General features: G+C 43.0%; 4 protein-coding genes and 1 non-coding gene across 6 annotated transcripts in view; 3 read left to right on the top strand and 2 right to left on the bottom strand.

Annotated features, from left to right (window-relative positions):
* GABA-B-R3 (gamma-aminobutyric acid type B receptor subunit 3) overlaps positions 1-3,468 on the bottom strand; it is a 71,483-nt gene extending 68,015 nt beyond the window's left edge. For both annotated transcript variants that reach the window (XM_065484277.1, XM_065484280.1), the window contains exon 1: positions 3,199-3,468. The gene's annotated coding sequence lies outside the window, so the exon portion shown is untranslated. The remainder of the gene's footprint in view (positions 1-3,198) is intronic.
* A 4,316-nt stretch (positions 3,469-7,784) lies between these two features.
* CCDC53 (Coiled-coil domain containing 53) lies at positions 7,785-15,429 on the top strand. The gene is made up of 5 exons (XM_065486577.1): positions 7,785-7,944; positions 8,004-8,130; positions 14,289-14,326; positions 14,379-14,680; positions 14,738-15,429. Exons 1-5 carry the CDS (start codon positions 7,894-7,896, stop codon positions 14,811-14,813), a joined length of 594 nt encoding a protein of 197 aa, XP_065342649.1. The 5' UTR covers positions 7,785-7,893; the 3' UTR covers positions 14,814-15,429.
* On the bottom strand, positions 15,425-17,212 carry RpL36A (ribosomal protein L36A). The gene is made up of 4 exons (XM_065486578.1): positions 17,055-17,212; positions 16,657-16,830; positions 15,833-15,949; positions 15,425-15,533 (listed from the first exon to the last, which is right to left on the bottom strand). The coding sequence occupies exons 1-4, from the start codon at positions 17,055-17,057 to the stop codon at positions 15,513-15,515; spliced, it is 315 nt and encodes a 104-aa protein (XP_065342650.1). The 5' UTR covers positions 17,058-17,212; the 3' UTR covers positions 15,425-15,512.
* A 182-nt stretch (positions 17,213-17,394) lies between these two features.
* On the top strand, positions 17,395-21,495 carry LOC135941233 (glutamic acid-rich protein-like). The gene is made up of 3 exons (XM_065486579.1): positions 17,395-17,586; positions 20,097-20,220; positions 20,295-21,495. Exons 1-3 carry the CDS (start codon positions 17,473-17,475, stop codon positions 20,360-20,362), a joined length of 306 nt encoding a protein of 101 aa, XP_065342651.1. The 5' UTR covers positions 17,395-17,472; the 3' UTR covers positions 20,363-21,495.
* Positions 21,496-24,320: 2,825 nt separating this feature from the next.
* TRNAL-CAG (transfer RNA leucine (anticodon CAG)) lies at positions 24,321-24,404 on the top strand. Its single transcript has one exon. It is a non-coding gene; the product is annotated as a tRNA-Leu (tRNA).
* The last annotated feature ends 290 nt before the right edge of the window (positions 24,405-24,694 follow it).

Genomic DNA, 24,694 nt, shown 5'->3' with positions numbered 1-24,694 from the left:
TCGACCCTCAAGAGTCGATAAGTGTGCTTAGAAACTTCGTCAAAGACAGTCTTTAAGCAGGATTAATTCAGAAACCGCAGAAAATTGTTATGTCAACGACAAACAGCCAGATTCCAGAGGCTCCCTTTTGCAGAAGAAGGAATAATCGTAATCCAGTTGAAAGCTATAATGATGTGTTTGTTGTCTAGAATCATCTTCGAGCAGCCGTGAAAAATATTAGTGACTTCAAAGAATTTATCTTTGTAAGGTTTTGGAAATTTCTGAGGGAACATGTTTTTTAAGATACGACTGGTTGGAGATAACGACGAAAATCTGTCGTACTTAAGAGGCAATTCTAAATCTATTTCAACAATAAAAAAAAATGATTTCTACGTTTGGAATTCGGAGAAGCAAACCAGATGAATTATGAAAGGTGACTGACAGAAGTGAAACGTACGCACGCGGGGCGAGCAATCAATTTTCTCGGCGAAAGTCTGCAGAAACAATTGGCTCGAGCAAGAAGGCCGCGTGTGTTCAAACTTCAAACTGAAACACTCTGTTTGCTCGCGGTGCAGCCTGCTTTGTGCTGACATTTTAAGCGGGTGCTCCAACTCCCTATCAATCAATTTATTTCGTCAGCAGCCTACGCATATTACGACCCCACTTGCTTTTATTGGTTCTTTTTGATCATTAATTGAGCGCGGCGCTGCTGTGTGCAAGCATCGACGTCGACGCAGCTATGATAAAAGAGCAATAAAAAGCCGGCGCTGCCTCTGCGCGCGCTGATAAAAATCGCAATTATTGGCTGCTGCATTAAAGCATCTTTGCCTTTTTATCAGCCATTGCCAGCTGCAAAGTGAAAACAAACCCCGCGCGGATGCTAATTATTAAAGGTGAGATCTCTAGACAAGGGGATAAAGGATTAATTTCTTTGGAATGTGAAAGAGAAAATTGATTATTACAAAATTGCTGTTCAGTGTTTATACACTAAACTGGAATTTTTTAGAAAACTTTGAATCGTGAGATTTTTCAATTTCTGAGAAAATTTGCACAAAATTCTGCATGTTGTTTGGAAAAACGGCTTTTTTCCGGATAAAACGGATGGCTAAAACAATTAAATTAACATTTTTGGAGTAAGTCGTAAACGCTGATGGTATATTAAGATAATTTTTAACAACAGCACTATATCACTGGGATATTTAACGGTCTGAAAATGAAATGTGACGCACGAAAAACACACTTTGGCTGATGATTGCAATCTATATATATGGGGCACAGTTGCCCTGCTGATCCGTAATAAACCAAAAATTTGAATCTATATAGTACTATATTTCCCTGCGAATTTGGCGCGTGCATTCAAATGGGGTTGCATGTTTGAGACTAGTTGAGCGCAGATGGCCGTGATTTATAGCGAAATTAACAAGTCAAATTCGGCGTGGTTCATTATTCCAAGTGTGCAGGCAGTTTTGCGTGCTTGCGTGGTGCGATTCGTTACACCAGCCGCGGCTGAATTCTAAATTAAAGGGATGCATCATTAGAGGAACCAAACACATTGCTTTTTCTTTTTAATCTCGAGCTGGATTTTCTTTTGCATATACCGCCGCGAGCCTCGTTTGTGTGAAGAGGCCTGGCGAAAATTGAATTGACCCTTTTTAATTTCAAGTGGTAAATTCTCCCTTTATTTTAGCACGCCTGGGAATTCTCTCCCGGCACGAAACACGTTCGCCTTGATTTGATTTTTTTCTTTTTATTTTCGCAGATGTTACTTCTCGCCGCGCACACGACGGACGGAAAGTTTCCACTTGATGAAATGGAAATGAAGTTGAAAAAGTGGAGTTTAATGATTGTAATACAAAATCGTTCTCGATTCTCTTGATCAGTTTGTTTAAATTGTTTTTCTTTCTAAGTTAAAGTGGCAAGCGTATGAAAATTGAATAAATTATTGAAACTAATCCCTGGAATTTCTTGCACTTTGTGGGTGAGAAAGAAGATTGAATACACGCGCCCAGTAAGGAGGCAAGTGGCCCTTGAGTGGGCTGGGTCCCTGTGCGGCCTGGTGCGCCCATGTTACGCGTTCGCGGTGTTATTGGGACCCGGGTTTCAGCATTATTCGTGCTAGTGCAGTGCGCGCCGTTCCCGGTCCTCGGACAAGGATAAAAAGAGCAAAAAAAGGTCGTGTCATTTGTTCCCTATACTCGCAAGAAATATATTTTCCCATTTTTTTTTTGTGGAGTTGAAAAGAAATTACTAAAGAAGATCATAAAGAGTCAAACACGGTGTTAAGTTTTTTTGAAAATCTGATAATTAGATGCTAAGATTAGGTGGAAAACGTCTTTTACTTGCGGAGATGGCATAATAAAAAAACAGGGCGTCGACTTAATCTCGGATTCCAAGAGAGTCATGAACAAACACTGCATATTGTTCGACTTTTCTTCACGTCCGGTGGTGTACTGAAGTAGTTTCATGAGGATAAACACTAATTACCGCTGCGCAGTTAAGTGCAAAGAACAAAAAATTGTAAAATTTTATGTTTTCCTGGGATGAATAATGGAATGAAATACTTTCTAGCTATCTTAGGGGGAGTTAAAACGAGTCTAACGGTCTCTGGTTTTTAAAAATCTGATGATTAGAAGCTGAGATTTGAGCGTATTTTGAAAACGCGAAAAAGCAAGAATATATTTTAGTTTTCCTATTTTTCTTTTTAATATGAAATAAGGAAAACTCCAGTCCAGATATTTACATTTCTAACATATTTTTGCGCTCAACAAGACGGCTATTTAAACAGTAAAAATGTTGAGTTTCATTTCGAAAATTCGATTTTACTTGACGAGAAAGTTTGTTCTACGACTAATTTGATAAAACTTAAAATTACCAAAACTTGAAATTCAAGATCCCCTTGAACCAAAAATTTGAGAAAGTCAGAGATTTCTCAAATAAGGCCTAATGTCAGTAAAAAAACTTGAAATTGTTTAGAAACTTTATTTATATATTGGAAACACTTTTATGTACATTTTTCTCCAAATTGGTTATTGCTTTCAAGCAGCAGTACAGAGTGATCCAATTTTTTCTGATTTAATCACCATAAGAAAACTTCTTTTTTTGTCACGTTCACATCGAAACATTAAATCTTTAAAATAAAATTATAATGAGAGTAAACAAACACACTAAATTTGCAGGAGGCGAGAGTGACCTTTCGAATAAGTAGGGACAGGCACTGACCTTTTATCCAGAAACGTTTAGCTTAAACTTGGTGCGGGACCTCATAGTGGCAGAGACGGCGGCGAGCAAGTGAGTGTGTGTGTGTGTTTTCGTGTTCGGTGTGTGGGGCGCGGGAGGTGCGCGTCTGGCGGGCGAGTGTGCATCCGACGGAGCACCGACGTTGACTGACGAGGAGCCGGCCGTCCTCGGCATTTGCAGACTCGAAACGGTCGGCGCTGACCAAGCGCATGCGTTTCTTGCTCTCACCACCCAGGTCACGGGCAAAGAAAGGGTGCTCCAATTTTTATTTTCTCCCCTGAAGAGCGTCGCGCCGCTCGTTGATGCACAATCGATATAATGCCTTTGATCGTGCACATTTTAAGACCTTTTTAATTGCGCCTTTTCACACAAATGATCGAAAGAGATTGCTTGAGATCGGCTTCTGTGATCATTATATTGATTGTAGTCAATGAAGAGATTGCAGTATTGGGTTTATGACCGGCAAAATAAAATAACACTTGGGTTCCAAGAGTTGTGCATTTAAAAATACTGCTCTTTTCATTAATTTTTTTAGGGTGCGAAGGGGTGGCACCATTAGACTGCTTTCGCTATCTAGGGGAGATTGAGACGAGTCTTCTGGTGTGCGGTTTTTTAAAGTCTGACCATTAGAAGCTTAGATTTGGACGTGTAAACAATTAATTTTTAATATTTTTTTTTAGATGTGACATTGTTGTATTTGATTGTAATTGTAACTCATGATTAGGACGTATGTGATGACGTCGAAACTGGTCGAGGAATAAAAACGACGAATTTCTCTTTTTGACAACGAGGATGAAGCCTGGTTTTAATTGTATTCAACAATTAATTTTTAGGCTGGTTTTAATTATATTCAACATGAAAACAACCTCGAGTGGTTACATTTTTCAAATTTAAAAAAAAAACGGAAAAGTACCAAATTTGTATAGTTTCTATTTTTTTGTAATGAAAAATCAGGCAAAACTCCATTCCAGATTTTTACTTATCTAACCTAGTTTTTTGATCTACATCAGATTAACAAATTTCAAATTTTTTATTTTTTAAAAGTCCAGCGCGACGTGCGTACCACAAGTAGAGCTTTTTCCCGCCAAAACAATATGAATTATATGTGAGAACTGCGCATGCGTCAGAGCTGGTTTGAGCACTTGCAGAGAGACCGCCTTTGCGAATGACTTCTCTTTGGTAGATCCAGCCAGCTATGACGTATGCGCACTTCTCGCATTCATATTGTTTTGGCGGGAAAAAAGCTCACACGTCGCGCTGGACTTTTTGATCGGAAAAATATACACTTCACCTAATTCAATCACAAGAATTGATTGGTATGCTCAGAAACTTCGTCAATCTTTAACGTAGATTCAAATCCTCAAAATCAAACAAGGACGGGTGCATTGCGATGACCATACGGTCAATTCAGTCGGTTTTCCACTAGCTTTGTTGCCTTTTACTCATCGATATATTTATGACTCTGACTTGAACTATATTTGTATTGTGGCTTAGATGAGAGTAAACAATTATTAGCCTGCACTTTTAGAATTTGCTCTCCGCATTTTTTTCAATTCATCGTAAATTCCGTACATCACATTGCAGTTCAAACTCTTGAATGCTCCGTGTTGGTAAATTTAGCTCGAGTGTATAACTGTATGCTGCCAAGTTCAAGACTTCTATAGAACACGGAAAGTTTTCCTTGGATCGGAATAATGATCGACTGCGCAATTCCAATAAATGAGTATTGCTTCGAGTGCAGTTTTCCCATTTCTCATGAAAATGATCTGATAATCCTTATGCAATCAGAATTTTAATTTCCCCTAGTAAACGCAGAAGGAAATAAACTAACAAGCGCAGATCTTGTATCCGTATCGCTTTTGCAGACGGCAGACGGCAAAATGTCTCGCCGAAGGCTCTTGCATGAGTGCCTGACTCACTGATAGAAATCTGAGTCGCGGAGAGCGCGCGAGCAAATATGCTGACTGCGACTCAATAATAGCGATCACGATCACTAACACGTCGCTCTTTTTATTAGGCAAATTTGCGGCTACGAGAAGGCATTATTTGACCTCTTCTCGGTTCGCATATTCAGGCCGCGTGTTCTGCTGCAACTGCTGAGCAAGATCGTCCTGCGGCGGGGCCTTGTTCTCGTCTCTATGAGTGTGTGTGTGTGTGTGCGTGTGTGTGCACGAGCAAACGAGCCTGCAACGAACGAGACACGTCAATTTCGAGCCAGCGCTGTGTCGACGCCTCGCTACCGGATTATTCAAATTCGATGCGTCGCGCTAAATCTACGAGGCCCGGATCAGTTCTCCCTTACGCGTGGCTTATGCCTTATTGCCTCAACGCCGGCCCTCCAACCTCCAACTCTATCTATCTCTCTTTTATGAGATTTCCACAGTTTTAGATTGAAGAATGCAACGATTTTGAAATAAAGGGCCCCCTTTCATAATTGAACAGTGCACTAAAAAGGAGTCCGCTCCTATTAAAAAAATGTATTTTCTTACTACTACATCCTACAGTGTTTGAAATTGGACTAAAATTTTCAATTATTCGCAAAGAGTTATGTATACGTTCAACATGTCTCTTTTTTCGTAAATGCACTTCCATGATTCTTTTTGTAAGAGGCTTACAAAGCGGCCCCAGTTTTCCTCCTTGAAAACTGTTTTAAATACAAATGTATCAACTTTTTTTGTTACTGGAATTGCTAGTTTGGCGAAAACCGCTTTGTGATCAGAAAAATGGGTGTCTAGTATTTCATATTGACTGTTTTCAGCCATGTTGAAAAATAAGTGGTCTATAAGGGTTCCTCGGACTAAATTACTCGGTTTTCTCGTCGCGCCTGTGTGATTTACAAGGCTCAGATCAAACGAATTGCAAATTTGAATGAGTTTGTGTGATTGGTGATTAGTAGATGCCATTAAATCTGTAAGATCAATGTTTAATGTTCTAACTTCATATTTATGAGCTCGATGAGATAATCTAAATTTTGTAAGCACCCAAATTTTCCGGGAAAACGGCCTTACATTTTTCCGTCCAACTTAGCTATTTCGCACCCTTACAACATTCTAAAAATAAAATGAAAAAAGCAGACCGAAGTGGAAACACCATTTTTCTTTCCTGTCCTAAAAATGAGATGATGGCTGTCTTAAAAATGCCCTTGTTAAGTAATCATATTATTTATTTTAGAAACAAAACGCACCGAACAAAAGACAAAATTGTATCGCAAATTACACGATGGACATTTTCCAACGCTTCTGTGAGATGTAAATTCTTTGTAATTGGGCATGCATGATGGAAAGAAAGGATGTCGCGGGCGGCGGTAATTGCATGCCGCAAAACAAAACACGAATGAAAGCGAACAGAGTCAAAGCAAAAGCGGTTTTATTGCGCCTGACGTTTGAAAATTCACTACGTGCATTAGTCATTATTCTCTCGTCTGCTGGCTCGCTGAAATTTGCATGCACACAAAATGTATGTGTGTTTCATCTCGTGCATCGCGGTTTTATGCAAGTGGACTTTGCGCCAGTCTAAAGGGAATTTTTAATCGCGCACGTCTCTCTTCTCGAATTAATGCAGCACTAAACTTGTACGATGAGTAAGAGTAAAAAGTTTCTAAACACACTGTCTATTATTTTTTCTCGGCAGACATTTGAATAAAATTGGATTATTTTTGTGCATCTCTAACAAAATGAATAAATTTTGTTTAAACGAAAAATGAAAATGCAATGAATTTAATCGCAGAGATTGCGGTGCGCAGTCGACGCACACGAAGCACTCAAATTTGCGCATGTTTTTCGCTCGACGCAGAAAAATTCTCTCGCATTTTTTGCTGGGACGAGAAAAGCAAAAGCAATGGAAAAGATGATGAGATGGGAAAAGCCCCGAGCGGTGCGACTAACTAAATGAGTTGACACACTTGCTGCAGGGACTTTTCACAGCAAATTTTATTCATGGTGATGTGCATTATGGCGGCATCAAGTACATGATTGTTTCGATAATAATATCACATTTAATTGAATAGAAGGTCCGGTACAAGGGAAAAATGGCAAAGAAAATCTAATTCTGTACCTTTCACCTCTGCTATGGCGATTAAAAATAATTTCGTCTTCATCAACTTGAACTATGCAACAATTTTTCCATTAATCAACTCACTTTGAATCTTAAAATCACAGAAGCCAACATTTTTTCTCATTAAAACAAAAAAATGTGTGGTGCTTCAAAATTGTCGGTTATTTGGAACCATTGTAGCAAACAAATACAAATGGAAAACTAAAATTCTAAAATTAAAAATCGCTGACGTTAAAGCTTGTTAAGATATGTAAGATACACATCCAATTCCCAGTTCTCTTTGAAGAAAATTTCTATCGTGACCAACCGTCACCAACCATGATATTTTCGCAGGACAGGAATTTTGGTCTGTACTTTTGTACGTAATTTAAAAATTCAAATTTACTTTGCATCATGCTGTGCCGCTCGGCTCGTAAGCCCAGCAGGTTGCATATTATGCATAGCCAAGAATAATTCTCTCTCGCTGTGCAGGTGGCAGCACCAGAGCTGGTCGCCAGTCAGTCAGTCACGAGTGGTCACGAGCAGCGAGAGCGAGGGGGGCGTAGATGTCAACAAAAATTCTTTGTGGTGATTCCAGTCACTCTTAACTAGTTGTTTAATTATTAAAGCGAGTAAAGCGACGCAATGGATATTGAAGAGATGGCTCTCATAGGGCCAGGAGTAAATTTTGCCGAGGCGAGTACCTACGTAAACAAGTCTATGCATCATTTTCAACTTTTAATTAATTAATATAGATTCCTGCCATCAACCAAAAACGGACCCTGGCCTTCGTCAACTCATTCATCACCAACACCGTGTCAATTTTGAACAACCTCGCCACAGTCAGCGAATTGAAGCTGCAAAAGTTTGAGGAAAAACTGCGGTACGATTATACTTACGTGGTTGAGACCAGCTGCTGGCGTTTTTAGCCACGCCCACACCTGTGTAGAAATCGTGGCAACACTGCAGTGTGCACTCTACGTTCACGTAGTTGAGCAAATGACACAAGATGGCAGATGAGTGCACAAAACGAAAACATTCGTCACATGAGCAAAGCGCGGCAATTATTGCCAGCAGCTTAGGACAAAAGGCTGAAATTTAATAACTGTTTTATAATTGTAGAGTGATTCTTGCTACACTTGAGTTTGCGCTTCATTGTGTAGCGATATAATAATTATTGTTATTATTAAAAATCTAACTTAATTCGAGTAACTTCAGGACCAGAATTAATTTTTCCTCCCATGCAGCTTGTTTAAAGAGGAATGATACTGCAAAAGCCCTGAAAATGCTTGTTGCCATTGCATAAACACATCCCTTAGGATTCATTTAAAGCCTAAATTGACCTACGAAGCACTGTATTTTTTTAGAGTATTCGCTGGAAAGTTACCGTACTTTTCAAATAGTAATTAGTGTCTCCTTACTTGAAATCTGATTTAATTTCAAAAAAATGTTTCCCTAATAAGTTGCAAACACCGTTGGACAGATCTCGACAGGAATCGGAATTTGCCAAGAAAATATATGTTAAAGCACTCGAAATTTTTGAGAAAATAGGCAAAATTTGAATTCTTGTTGTAGGAATGTCAATTTTTTATTATTGCAAATTGTTGAACATCTTGTTTATCGATCAATTGCTTATGTCATCCAACAATAATTCAAATAATTTTCAATAATTGCCCTGTAGCATTCCACTTTAATCGGCTCTTTAAAACTGGACTAATATGTTGCTGCGGTGTGCAAAACATCAAAAATAAATTAAACTGTAAAAAAATCTTTATTAAAAAATGGTAACGATCAAATTAAAGTACATATCGAAATATGTAAAAGATTTTATAGTTATAAATAAGCAGTGGTTATCGGCAATCCCCGCTGCCAGAGCGAAACGATATTGATTTCTATGTTGTATCAACTGTAGAATTAAATATATAAATTATAAGAGACAGGGTGATTGACCAACCCTATTGATAATCGCTAAACGCCATATGAACCTTAACTAATAATGCTGAATGTATCCTTGGCAAGATCTTCCATTACTAACAAAAAATATCAAACTCCACACGCTGATAGACGCGCGTTAAGATACTATTCAGTACGCCTCCTGCATTTTCGAGGTACATATCATCCAAATTTGAAAAAACTTGACACTACATCAACTAATTCTTTCCTCGCAGACACCGCACGCGTCAGCCGGACATAGAATTTAAAAAAAAACATTTATTACCAAGTAGACGCGACATGCCAGTCATCGCATGACGCTTGATGCGTGACGCGTGACGCCTTTACGGTGACGCTATACGAGTCTCCGCATGACGCTACTGCAGTACCGCATGACGCTACTGGAGTAATTGCATGACGCTACTGCAGTACCGCATGACGCTACTGGAGTTATTGCATGACGCTACTGCAGTACCGCATGACGCTACTGGAGTTATTGCATGACGCTACTACAGTATCGCATGACGCTACTGCAGTACCGCATGACGCTACTGCGGTAACTGCAGAACTGACATGCGGAGAATCAAATAGCGTCATGCAGTAAATGCAGTAGCGTCATGCAGTAAATGCAGTAGCGTCATGCGGTACTGTAGTAGCGTCATGCGGTACTGTAGTAGCGTCATGCGGTACTGTAGTAGCGTCATGCGGTACTGCAGTAGCGTCATGCGGTACTCCAGTAGCGTCATGCGATGACTGCAGAAGCGTCATGCAATAACTCCAGTAGCGTCATGCGGTACTGTAGTAGCGTCATGCGATGACTGCAGTAGCGTCATGCGGTACTGTAGTAGCGTCATGCAATAACTGCAGTAGCGTCATGCGGTACTGCAGTAGCGTCATGCGATGACTGCAGTAGCGTCATGCAATAACTCCAGTAGCGTCATGCGGTACTGCAGTAGCGTCATGCGATGACTGCAGTAGCGTCATGCAATAACTCCAGTAGCGTCATGCGGTACTGCAGTAGCGTCATGCGATGACTGCAGTAGCGTCATGCGGTACTGCAGTAGCGTCATGCGGTACTGTAGTAGCGTCATGCAATAACTCCAGTAGCGTCATGCGGTACTGCAGTAGCGTCATGCGGTACTGTAGTAGCGTCATGCAATAACTCCAGTAGCGTCATGCGGTACTGTAGTAGCGTCATGCGATGACTGCAGTAGCGTCATGCGGTACTGCAGTAGCGTCATGCGATGACTGCAGTAGCGTCATGCGGTACTGCAGTAGCGTCATGCGGTACTGTAGTAGCGTCATGCAATAACTCCAGTAGCGTCATGCGGTACTGTAGTAGCGTCATGCGATGACTGCAGTAGCGTCATGCGGTACTGCAGTAGCGTCATGCGATACTGTAGTAGCGTCATGCAATAACTCCAGTAGCGTCATGCAATAACTCCAGTAGCGTCATGCGGTACTGCAGTAGCGTCATGCGATACTGTAGTAGCGTCATGCGGTACTGCAGTAGCGTCATGCGATACTGTAGTAGCGTCATGCAATAACTCCAGTAGCGTCATGCGGTACTGCAGTAGCGTCATGCAATAACTCCAGTAGCGTCATGCGGTACTCCAGTAGCGTCATGCGGTACTGCAGTAGCGTCATGCAATAACTCCAGTAGCGTCATGCGGTACTGCAGTAGCGTCATGCGATGACTGCAGTAGCGTCATGCGGTACTGCAGTAGCGTCATGCGGTACTGTAGTAGCGTCATGCAATAACTCCAGTAGCGTCATGCGGTACTGCAGTAGCGTCATGCGGTACTGTAGTAGCGTCATGCAATAACTCCAGTAGCGTCATGCGGTACTGTAGTAGCGTCATGCGATGACTGCAGTAGCGTCATGCGGTACTGCAGTAGCGTCATGCGATGACTGCAGTAGCGTCATGCGGTACTGCAGTAGCGTCATGCGGTACTGTAGTAGCGTCATGCAATAACTCCAGTAGCGTCATGCGGTACTGTAGTAGCGTCATGCGATGACTGCAGTAGCGTCATGCGGTACTGCAGTAGCGTCATGCGATACTGTAGTAGCGTCATGCAATAACTCCAGTAGCGTCATGCGGTACTGCAGTAGCGTCATGCAATTACTCCAGTAGCGTCATGCGGTACTGCAGTAGCGTCATGCGATACTGTAGTAGCGTCATGCAATAACTCCAGTAGCGTCATGCGGTACTGCAGTAGCGTCATGCGATACTGTAGTAGCGTCATGCAATAACTCCAGTAGCGTCATGCGGTACTCCAGTAGCGTCATGCGGTACTGCAGTAGCGTCATGCAATAACTCCAGTAGCGTCATGCGGTACTGCAGTAGCGTCATGCGATACTGTAGTAGCGTCATGCAATAACTCCAGTAGCGTCATGCGGTACTGTAGTAGCGTCATGCGATGACTGCAGTAGCGTCATGCGGTACTGCAGTAGCGTCATGCGATGACTGCAGTAGCGTCATGCGGTACTGCAGTAGCGTCATGCGGTACTGCAGTAGCGTCATGCAATAACTCCAGTAGCGTCATGCGGTACTGCAGTAGCGTCATGCGATGACTGCAGTAGCGTCATGCGGTACTGCAGTAGCGTCATGCGGTACTGTAGTAGCGTCATGCAATAACTCCAGTAGCGTCATGCGGTACTTTAGTAGCGTCATGCGATGACTGCAGTAGCGTCATGCGGTACTGCAGTAGCGTCATGCGGTACTGCAGTAGCGTCATGCAATAACTCCAGTAGCGTCATGCGGTACTGCAGTAGCGTCATGCGATACTGTAGTAGCGTCATGCAATAACTCCAGTAGCGTCATGCGGTACTGCAGTAGCGTCATGCAATTACTCCAGTAGCGTCATGCGGTACTGCAGTAGCGTCATGCGATACTGTAGTAGCGTCATGCAATAACTCCAGTAGCGTCATGCGGTACTGCAGTAGCGTCATGCGATACTGTAGTAGCGTCATGCAATAACTCCAGTAGCGTCATGCGGTACTCCAGTAGCGTCATGCGGTACTGCAGTAGCGTCATGCAATAACTCCAGTAGCGTCATGCGGTACTGCAGTAGCGTCATGCGATACTGTAGTAGCGTCATGCAATAACTCCAGTAGCGTCATGCGGTACTGCAGTAGCGTCATGCGATACTGTAGTAGCGTCATGCAATAACTCCAGTAGCGTCATGCGGTACTGTAGTAGCGTCATGCGATGACTGCAGTAGCGTCATGCGGTACTGCAGTAGCGTCATGCGATGACTGCAGTAGCGTCATGCGGTACTGCAGTAGCGTCATGCGGTACTGCAGTAGCGTCATGCAATAACTCCAGTAGCGTCATGCGGTACTGCAGTAGCGTCATGCGATGACTGCAGTAGCGTCATGCGGTACTGCAGTAGCGTCATGCGGTACTGTAGTAGCGTCATGCAATAACTCCAGTAGCGTCATGCGGTACTGTAGTAGCGTCATGCGATGACTGCAGTAGCGTCATGCGGTACTGCAGTAGCGTCATGCGGTACTGCAGTAGCGTCATGCAATAACTCCAGTAGCGTCATGCGGTACTGCAGTAGCGTCATGCGATGACTGCAGTAGCGTCATGCAATAACTCCAGTAGCGTCATGCGGTACTGCAGTAGCGTCATGCGGTACTGCAGTAGCGTCATGCAATAACTCCAGTAGCGTCATGCGGAGACTCGTATAGCGTCACCGTAAAGGCATCACGCGTCACGCATCAAGCGTCATGCGATGACTGGCATGTCGCGTCTACTTGGAAATAAATGTTTTTTTTAAATTCTATGTCCGGCTGACGCGTGTGGTGTCTGCGAGGAAAGAATTAGTTGATGTAGTGTCAAGTTTTTTCAAATTTGGATGATATGTACCTCGAAAATGCAGGAGGCGTACTGAATAGTATCTTAACGCGCGTCGATCAGCGTGTGGAGTTTGATATTTTTTGTTAGTAATGGAAGATCTTGCCAAGGATACATTCAGCATTATTAGTTAAGGTTCATATGGCGTTTAGCGATTATCAATAGGGTTGGTCAATCACCCTGTCTCTTATAATTTATATATTTAATTCTACAGTTGATACAACATAGAAATCAATATCGTTTCGCTCTGGCAGCGGGGATTGCCGATAACCACTGCTTATTTATAACTATAAAATCTTTTACATATTTCGATATGTACTTTAATTTGATCGTTACCATTTTTTAATAAAGATTTTTTTACAGTTTAATTTATTTTTGATGTTTTGCACACCGCAGCAACATATTAGTCCAGTTTTAAAGAGCCGATTAAAGTGGAATGCTACAGGGCAATTATTGAAAATTATTTGAATTATTGTTGGATGACATAAGCAATTGATCGATAAACAAGATGTTCAACAATTTGCAATAATAAAAAATTGACATTCCTACAACAAGAATTCAAATTTTGCCTATTTTCTCAAAAATTTCGAGTGCTTTAACATATATTTTCTTGGCAAATTCCGATTCCTGTCGAGATCTGTCCAACGGTGTTTGCAACTTATTAGGGAAACATTTTTTTGAAATTAAATCAGATTTCAAGTAAGGAGACACTAATTACTATTTGAAAAGTACGGTAACTTTCCAGCGAATACTCTAAAAAAATACAGTGCTTCGTAGGTCAATTTAGGCTTTAAATGAATCCTAAGGGATGTGTTTATGCAATGGCAACAAGCATTTTCAGGGCTTTTGCAGTATCATTCCTCTTTAAACAAGCTGCATGGGAGGAAAAATTAATTCTGGTCCTGAAGTTACTCGAATTAAGTTAGATTTTTAATAATAACAATAATTATTATATCGCTACACAATGAAGCGCAAACTCAAGTGTAGCAAGAATCACTCTACAATTATAAAACAGTTATTAAATTTCAGCCTTTTGTCCTAAGCTGCTGGCAATAATTGCCGCGCTTTGCTCATGTGACGAATGTTTTCGTTTTGTGCACTCATCTGCCATCTTGTGTCATTTGCTCAACTACGTGAACGTAGAGTGCACTCTGTAGTGTTGCCACGATTTCCACACGGCTGTGGGCGTGGCCAAAAACACCAGCAGCTGGCCGCAACCACGTAAGTATAATCCGACCAAAACTGCAAAGAATGGACGCCACTCTGTGCATTCTAGAAGCAAAGGTACCTAAATTTACGTCCAGCAAGGAGTTTATCTGAATAAATTAAATGCTAGCTCGCCTCAATCCCTGGTCTGGACGCCCTGCCAGTTGTTACTCCTCCTGTTGAGCCTGTCCCTTGCGCCACTACGACAGCAGAAGCAGAGGTCGCAGTGCTAGAGGCGCCGCCGCCGCTGCCGCCTCCCAAGGTGGAACAAATAATACAAAAACAAGATGAAGCCCCAGCGCCGGATGACGAAGATGGCACGGAGCCTGATCCGGCCTACACCAAATTTTTCAAAATGGTCCAATTCGGGGTTCCTCCTCAGGCAGTCAAACTCAAAATGCAATCAGAAGGACTAGACCCTGCCATTTTAGAGTGAGTTTAAATTGAATTTCAAATAATGCTTCTCTTTCTACTCATTTTCCTTTTCAGCAATCCAAAGTCCATTCCAAGGGTGCCAAAGAGGATACAAACGTCTGTCACGTCCAGCGATGACGATTCGGATTAAACTAAAGCTTGAGATATTTGCGACAAATACTTTAAGTGAAATTTTATCCAAATATGAGGGAGAAGTTTACAATATTGCCTCAATATTTTTGCTTCATGAGCATTCTGCAAAACCACAATTTTTTCACAATTTAGGGATTTATTTCCTCATGATTTGCCCATCAATGGAAAGTTTGCTACAAGGGGTTGGAATCATGTGAAAAATCATTGATCATTTTGAGGAATTTGGAATTATTCTGTTTATTATAACTGATTGCGGAGATCAACCGTTGCTAAATTTTACAAACAATTTAGTCGACGTTGCTAACTGTTCTTAATTGTTGGCCTGTAAAGATCTGCTTTCAACGGCTTCTCGATTGTGATAATATCTAGGGTTGCAAATTTGTTTATGATTGTGAGATTACTCTCTAAAATTGAAGAATTGCTCAAAATATAACACAAAAACGATGTTAGGTAGTATTTTCATCGGCCACAAACTTGAGTTAAATTGGCTTTGAAATGCCCTGCATTTTTAGAATAAATAAAATCGAATTGTCAACCATAGTGACTAAATTATCTAAGTATAAGTGACACGCCTGCAAGGGTATTCCATGTTAAATTAAATTCTGTACATTTTAGCAGCTTGAGTTTTATTGGAAATATGGTCAAACTGTTGATCAAGTCGTAATCAGAAAAAGAGGGATCACCTTCAAAACAGCATTTAGAACTGGATCATCTGTCCCTGTGGGCAAAAATTAAAAAAGGGTTAGTTTTCTCTTACACAGGTTACCAAAATCAGTCGTAGTCAACCAATTTATTATCCAAACTCCTCTTAATCCCAATTCAAGGATAATTTAATTATTTTGCAATTCATCCTTTGATATAATTGCAAGGAGGGAATTTTTAATTCAATATAGGAACCAATTCCTCAAATATTCCACAAAAATAAAGTACCTAAATATTAAAATCCGTTTCCGATAGAGGAATTATGAACTGAACGATTTTCCGTATCGTTAAATATTGCAAAAATTATCAATTTACCTTTCTCTTCTTGTCTCCTCCAAGTTCAAAGTGCTTGCACCTCTTCAGGGGGATCTGCTTTCTGAATTTGCAGTCTGAGCATTCCATCCTTAAGACAATCTTCTTGGTTGTCTTTGCCTAAAACAGCAATTGGCAGGTGTTAACAATTAGCGACCACACAACCACCACGACAGGTGGTGCGAAATGTTGCGTGCGAGTGTCGAATGCCAGGAGGTCCAAAGGCTGTGCAAAGCTTTTGGGTACTATGAGGCGGTTCTGTTGCTTTTGGCTGCAAGGGGGACCGCGTGTCTCTTAGCCAACACGACAGTCCGTTAAACAGCCCTTTTCTCAAAATTAGATTGGAATTTATATCCTGAGAAACCATGCTCTGTGAAGGTAGTAAGTGAACTCGAGATGAAATTGGACGCTCCTTCTTGCTGCCAGTGAGCAGAACGGTAAAACGCGTGACAGGCAAAAATAAATAAATGCCAGCTAGCAATTCCTGGAGCTTGGAAAGTCTGAACTTGCTTTTTATGTTTTTCAAGGAAAATAATAAATTGAAGCAAAACACTTTCATTTCTCTAGAACAGGCAAAAATGTTCTTTAGATACCTTGAGAGGTAGTGTTCATAGCTTCTTAATCAATAATAATTATTGTAAACTTCATAAAAATATTATGTATGTATGATACTCAAGACGTAATGGAACCAGAAAAAATGGCTTAATAATATAAAAACTAATTTTACGGCAAATTAAACCTTGAGTTCTGTAGCTTTAAAAATTATTCTAATAAACAAGATAAATAATAATGTAAATTTGGTAAATATGCGGCGTGGCTGGAATTACCTTCTTCCTGAAGATGGGCTTTGTTTGTCCGCCGAAACCTTGCTGTTTCCTGTCGTAACGTCTTCTGCCCTGAGCCGCATGACGTTCCTTCGACTTCTTGTACTGTGTCACCTTGTGTGGCTTATGCTTTTTGCATTTCTTGCAAAAAGTCCGCCTCGACTTCGGGACGTTAACCTAGAAAATAGTAACATGTTGTTCAAGTCCATGCGGCATCGGGCATCTCGGTTTGTTTATGTACAAGAATAACACCATTTACAACCAATCGGGTCAAATTATTTATGGAAAATACATGATTAACATTTTAGAAATATGATTGTTTCTAACGGGATTGATTTTAATGCTTTTAGAAGCAAGATGATTGAGGATTAAAGATGAAAAGCTAAACCTGCCACACTCACCATTTTTACAGATGGTCCACCGGCCGACAGAACTCAACATTCACTTCCAACCACTGTCGATAGGTGCCTCTGCCGTAAGGATTTTCGATTTAGCGGAAGCACCCGACCAAACTCGACGTCTTCTTGCGTGAAGTTTATTAAAATTTAATTTCCCCTAAACGCGTTTGAAAACCGAATTATCATCTAGAACAAAATTTAAATCAAAATTTCTTACTTTTTTTAGTTTTAATGGCGAAAATACCTTCGAAAATCTGCAAAGATGTGGTCTTCCAGGACGGTGTGGAGGGGAGGCGTCGGCCAATGGCAGCGAAGTTTGATTTGACCCGCGTTATGCGCGCCATATTCATTTTTGAACCGGCATTTGGCAGCACAACTTCAGTGTCGCTCCAGCAGTCCTCACACAAACTCCAAATCCAAAATGAGTTCCACAGAAAACAACGCCGAAGTGGCCGTCGAGAACGTTAAGGAGAACAACGAGAAGGTTGTCGCCGACGCCAAGGCGGAAATCAAGGGAACAAAGAGGCCGGCGGAGGTAATTATCGCATGCCCCTCGGAAAACATTGAGCAAACTTTCAAAGTGGAATTATGGCGGCCATCCGCCGCATGTGCTAAATTTCGCTCAAACTCAATTTTTGAGACGAGTCTGTACGCTAGAAGCAAATTCCGTCCGGTTTAAAGAGGATTTGGAGCGAATTACAAGTTATTTTGCGGTCTGCGAGCGTGTTTGCGCGGTAAAGGCAATGGACGCTACAGTCATGCCATGTGAGTGCCGGCCGGCGTTTCGGCCCGACTCGATTTTCCGCGTGAATTTCGCCGCGCAGCCGGTGTCATTCGCACGCCAACTCCAGTTCTGATTAATTGCGAACGTTTGTTGTGCAATGTGCTTGTTTTCATTGTGAAATCGCGTATTATTCACATTGAAATACATGCGCGCGTCTTTATTTTCGAGCGCCTCGGTGCGAGGCTAGTTTCGCTTCATATTTGAACATGGCGGTCTTTTATTGTGGGAGCCCTGCGCGCGAGGCTAGGCCATCTTTTGAATCGATAATTCTGAACCAAAGATCTTAAACAAACTTGGTTCGACCGCGTGTTCGGCACTCTGGCCGAATTAACAAAAAAATCGCATCACTTTCGGTCTAAAATGGAATTTTTAGAAAATTTACCTCGACTTTCCTGTTTTTGCCGGCACTTATCGCGTGTGCTTGGTTTCTATTTGGACCTCGTGGTTGCTATGTATTTGGAAAGCCGGCGACGCCGGCATGAATTATTTCCCTTTCTTCCTCGAGATGACTGTGTGCACTCGCACTCGCCGACTAATTGCATCTCGCAGCCTTTGACCGCGTGCACTCCATGCAACTCAGATCTTTTTTATTTTCTCTTTTTATTGCCGGCCTGATCCACTCATTTGATGGGGGGGGGGTGGTTTTTATTTTTTTTATGACAGGATATAAATAAAAATAAAAATTTGCTTGTTTTGACGCAGTGTGCGACACCCCGCCCGCAAATCAGATTATGTTAATGGCGGTAATGAAAATTGCAGCACACGTGTGTCGGAAATTAATTAAATTTGCCGTTGGCTTATCTCGTACACACGCTGCAATAATTCGGGCCGTGCATCCAACAGGTTGAATTTGCGTGAAAGCGAGCGAGAAAGAAAGAAAGAAAAAAAAGAAAATCACGAGGAGGACGGCGACGCTGTGGCAAGCAAGCGCCTCTTGCATTTCAATCGCGATCCGATCGCAATCTGCCATCGAGCTGCTTTTTCACTCGCATCACGCGGGGGGAATGAAATTTCGGCGGGGCCATTCACGTTTTCGCCATATTGGCGGGAAAGCGTGGCGTGCCGGGCGAACGCGAGGGCACCTGGCTAAGCCCGCCAGCCGGCACCAGGTGAGCCGCAAACTATGCAACAGATGGGCACGCCGCCGTCGCAATAATTAATCAAAAATTATGCTTCACCCTTCCAATCGGCTTTTGCATCTTTTTATGAAATTTTTATTTTTTATTAAAGGCTCTTACACTTTGGACGCCATTGTTGTATTTAAAATCAGACCTGTGACATTCGAGGGATTCGCTTTCGATATCGGCGCATCCCATGATACACGCAGGGAAATTAAAAAAGGGTACTCGTGGCGACAGCTTGCTCACTCGCTGATCTCCCCCGTTTACCCTTGACACGTATTTTTATTTTACTATTCTAGCCCCATTCGTGTACGAGTTTGAATGGTGGCGCCTCTTTTGGCCTATCGATTGCCTCTTCATTCATCGCACGCTTTGAATCTGTTTGCGGCAGGGACCGATTTTGATAATTCAATTGGCGGGTCGCGTTTTTGTCGGCTGCTCGACGGCACGAGCCAGCCTCAGCCGCCACCGCCGCCGTCAGAGTTATTATAAATGGGCCACGGGACATCTGCTCATTATTCGACAACACGAGCCCCGATTTTTTATCCGCGCGCGCACGCGCCCTGCCCGCCAGGTGCCGTTGCCGATTTGAACCATTAAATTTTTTTGTTTCCAATTATTTCGCGGGGGAGAAGGGGGGCGGCGTGTCAGGTCGGCCAGGAATTGGCGCGAATCCCCTTTTTCCGGAGCTTGGCAGAAAATTTGGTGAAAAAGCAGCGAAGCCGGCCGGCGGAGTGGTGGGGGGCGGCGGCAGCCAACGGGAGGGCGTCTGGGTCGCTAGCCTCGCGCCGGGCCGCCGAAATTCGCGCCGAGCCGCCGTGTGCCGCGTGGAGTCGCCACCGGCTGCCGGCCCCCTTTCGGCGGCCCGGCGCGAGGCTAGTCGCAGAGCGGGAAAAGCCGATACTCGTTCGGTTCTCACTCGCTCGCTTGATTTATCATAAAGCGAGCAGAAACACGAAGCGGCCGCGATGTTTATGTGAAACCATTGCCGCAAACGCTTGCTTGACTCGTCTTTTCGGGCTTCCTCTCTCTCACTCACTCGAGTCAGTCAGTCAGCTCTCAGGCGTAATTGCTCGCTCTCCATGTTGTTGTGATGCAAATGGAAATCAAAATAATTCCAACGTGTGTCTCGTGTTGCAGGACAAAGACGATGACGTCAAAAAACAGAAAAAGGAGGAAAACGGAGACGAGGACGAAGTGGAAGACGAGGAGGATGTAGAAGGAGAAGATGAGGACGAAGAAGAAGAAATTCCCGAGGGTGAAGGTGAGGAGGCTTTCAATTGATTGGACTAATTAATCGCTAATTGCCGTCTTTTTTCTCTATTTTCAATCGTGCAGAGGAGGAAGATGAAGACGGCGAGGGCGAAGGGGAGGCAGAAGACGGCGACGACGATGACGACGCATAAGGTTCAAAAAGTTAACGAGTAATTTCGAAAGAACAGACACTGGTACCATGACCACCTGATCATGGACTGATTTACCTGCCACCCTCCCCTGCACTTGGGGGTACGGAGTGGCCACCATCGCGTTATTTATGTTACTTTGAAATGTACCCCGTTCACACATCCGCCTCGTCCACCACAACTACCACCACCTCCACCACCACGTCAATCACAAGCAACACTGCTGCTGTTTCGAGACTCTCAAACGCGCGCGCGTCGTCGAGATGTCGGGTCGGAGAACTCTCAACTTGTTGAATCACGCGAGTCCGAGTGTTAATTGTGCGAGTTGTGCGAACGACTGTATGACGATGCAAGCGAGTTCCACGAATTTAAACCGCCCGCCCGCCCGCCACACGGCCTGCTCATCAATAAGGGTCGCGCAAGAGGGTTGGTCGGGATCTGGCAGGACCCGACGGACCCTCAGGCCCGCCGCCGCCGCAACAGTCAAACAACCGGCCGCCGACTCGACGCTCGCGTCCTCCGCGGACCATCAGCACTCCAGAAACAGCCAGTCGTCACTTTGGTTCTTTGCCCACTCTCTACCCTCAAGTACTTAGCATGTAAAGCAACAAATTTTGAGATATTTGTATGGGGAGATGATAATTTTTTTAAATAGACACACACTCAACACGCATACACACACATGTACGTGAAAATGGAAAAATGAAAAAAATCGATCATCCATCATTCTTGCAAGCCAACGATTATTTGTTTTGCCCGCCCTCTGGCCCGCGCAGTCTCTCGTGTCTTGAACGTGGGTTCGCTTTCTCCTAAGTTCATTTTCCACCGTTTATTTTTTGTACTCTCGCAAGCAAGCACGTCCCACTGTCATTTCATTCATGTTTTATTTTGTAAAAGGTTGGGTAGTTAAAGAAACACAAACAAAAAGAAAGAAAGATTTAAGAGAAATGCCTAGACTAGACTTTTTAAATTCTAAGACGTAATTTGTACAAAGGTCTCTCCCAAATATTGCAAAATAAACCTCTTAATAAAACTGATCTTTGCATTTGACGAATCAATCCAGCCTGCCTTGGTATTAAGATGAGTTTTTTTTTAAATTTATTTATTTCGAGGCAATAAAAACCACTCAAAACCTACGCTTCTTTTTCTTTGCTTTCTCACATCTTTTCCATCGTCAAAAACGAACGTTATAACTCTGGAGTAAATGAAAAATAATGAAAAAGTGGAGCGACCTGACCTCTCTCTGTTTTGGAACTGATTATTGGTAGGGAAGCACACGCCAGGCTAAATAGGATGCCCTGCTCGGCGAATCGTTTGTGAACGGCATTTATGTTAGGTGTGTTCACATGCAGTCACTGTGTAATTTTGTAAATGTCCGAGCATACTTGTCTGTACGAATCGAACGAATCGCACTACTTACGACAATGGCCAATATCGATCCAGACGGAGCCAAAAACGCTGCTTCAGGTATTAACATTACTGATTAAAAGCAACTTCTCGTGTTTTATCGTCTCACACTTGTTTGGGGCTGGGAGGGAAGGGGGGTGGGGCGTAATAGTATTTGGTTGGTCAACTAAGAGACATGATACTGACAAAATAAATTTTATTTAAATTAGCCCGTCGTTTTTTTCGAACCATTCCGTGCAGATGCATGATGTGAGTAATGAGACGAGACGGCACTCGCTCGCTCGCCGCGCCCGCCATCTACAACAATGGAGCCGAATCGCGTCTCTGTTGCCGCTCGCCGGTCAATAGAGGGCCCTTATGATTGATTGATGAGCCACGCACCGCGATGCCTTTGAGAAGCGGCGTCAATGTCACACACAAGGCGGTACGAGCAACTCGAATTTCAATTCATTTTTTCCGAGAAGGACGATTCACGTAATTTCAAGGGCCGAGTTTGGCTGAAACAGGAGCATGCTCCTTGGATCGATATTCGTGCGTGGCTTTGGCACGACTCTCACTCTCCGCCGCCGCCGCCGCTCCTCTGCCGCCGACGACGCCGCCGCCGCCGCGAACAAACAATGCGTGTCAAAGGGATTTGCTCATTATCGCCCCTGACATCCTAACAGCAAATAAGTAATTTCGGCTCTTTTCCAAGCATCAGCAATCGAAATGAAGCGATCCGACCAGCGAAGAGAGAGAGAGAGCAAAGGCATTTTAACGCGTGTCGTGAGAACGACGAGAAGGCAGACAGGCTGAAAACGCGGCGGTTTCTCTTTCTCTCTCTCTCGCGCGCGCGATGCACTCGTCGTGATTCAAACGCCATGAGCTCATCGTGCACGAGCACTATATTATTATGAGACTCCCAGCACAAACAAACCAGAATTCATGCGAAAAAATGGCCAGCAGACTAAATCAGCACCTTTTAAGAATGAATTTATAATTAAGCTGAAATTCCAATTTAATCTACTTAATTTAAAAAAAAAACTTTCGCATAATTTTCTAGTCTATTATTTAATCCATAAATTGCCGAGATGGCAAATTTGGAAATTCAGCTCGTAATTAAAATAAAATAAAAAAATTTTAAACCGGATATTTTGTAAGCTTTTAACAATTTCGCATCGATTTGCCTTTAAAAAATTCCTGATCTAATCAGTATTATCAATCGGCCGGACATAATTAAGAAGAGAGTGTGCAGCTGCATAGCAGGTGCAACTAACACTTTGAGGCCTCCGTAATTTCAGGTCAGTGAACCAGTGGCGGCGGCTGCGGCTTGGGCTGCCTTCAGGTGTACGAAAATAATGCCTGCACGGAGAAAGAAATTAGTGCTTTTATTTTACACACTGCATCCACATCCAACCAAGCAAGCAAGCCTTCGACGAGCGGATGTTTCCACCTCTCGAGACCGAGACGCCAACTCGTGCGTGCAGTGCAGTCCCAGCGAAATGATTATTTATTTTTATTTCATTTAAGGATAAATCGGGAAAATCCCAATGGGACGCCGGAAACCGGTGGAATCGGCGAGGATTCGTGATTCGTGTCTGGCCGAGATCAAACGAATCGTGAAACCAAATGCCCGGGCATTTGCTGCAAAAGTGGCGATTTTTCTACCGGTTTTGCCCTTGAGTTCACCTTTGGCGCCTTTTCCAGCGTGCCGGGCGCCGCCGGTGAACCGGTTTTCCCGCCACCTGCCGGTGCCGAGTGGTGCCGACGCCGGCGGCTTTTGCAACAGGACAAAAGATGGCGAACGCGTGTACTCTGCGAATTAAGCCTTTAGCCGGTGCCGCACTCGCGCCAAGTAATGCAAATGCGTTCGCTTCGCGCTGACGGCTCAGCAGCCAAAGCCAAGTCGCTTTTTCTTGAAATGCCATTTCCGGCGGTATTTTAGGTGCGAAAGCCCTCCTCACACAGGCAATAACTTGCAAATTCTTACCAAGCACTTTGCCACCATGTTCGCCTCACCCATCCTGCAATTTACCGCACTTTTCACTTATTAATTAAGTGACACGTATGTAGAATAATATATCAAAAACACCCTAAATGATTTACTTAATTCTAGAATCTGTGTGCTAATTTAGCCAAACAAAATTAATTCAACGGAAATAGAATCGCATGAGATAAAACACAAATATTGAGAATCTTGCTGTCCATAAAAACAGAGTAATACATAACCGTAATAACCCAAAGCCGGGAATTCCGAGAATTCGTGCAAGAATCCCCATTATAAAGCCAACATTCCTGAGAATTACACGGGTTTTTCGTGTGCTTAGGGGTTACAAAAGGTTTCGACACAAAAGAATATTTATTTAGAAACGAAGCTTTTGAGCGGTGCAAGGGGACAAGGCAGGCCTGGAATGTGAGAGTAGCATTTTGCTTTGCGTTTACAGCGGCAACGAGATAGCATTGATCACATAGGTGAGCATTTTGTTGAGCCTCGCGAGAGGCTAGCCTCTGACGTCACTTCGCGAGCAAACGACTGCTGCTACAAGTACTCTGACTCTTCCCCCCTGCGCCAAGTGTCAGGATGGCCGAGCGGTCTAAGGCGCTGCGTTCAGGTCGCAGTCCGGTTCTCCGGGCGTGGGTTCGAATCCCACTTCTGACAAACTTTTTACCCGCCACCCTCGCTTCTAATAGACTTTTTTACGTTTTATTTCTAATTAGTATTCCATTTTTAGTCAAAATATTGTATTTAAACTGGATTTTTTTGGGAAAGTATGGAAAATCAGTATAAAATCTCCCTGTCGAGCAATTTTAAAAATAAGGTGTGTTTTGGATTCCTCTTGCTGAGCTCGATCGAACTGACACCAAATTTTATGTGCTAGATCAAGGTCAATATTCGTTAATCGTTTTTAATTAATGAGCTCTGGTTTTTAGAATTTTGAGAGTGCGCTT

The sequence above is a fragment of the Cloeon dipterum genome, chromosome 3 (assembly GCF_949628265.1).
Source record: "Cloeon dipterum chromosome 3, ieCloDipt1.1, whole genome shotgun sequence".
Lineage (NCBI taxonomy): Eukaryota > Metazoa > Arthropoda > Insecta > Ephemeroptera > Baetidae > Cloeon > Cloeon dipterum.
The sequence above is the reverse complement of the archived record's forward strand: the minus strand, read 5'-3'. Positions and strand labels throughout refer to the sequence as shown.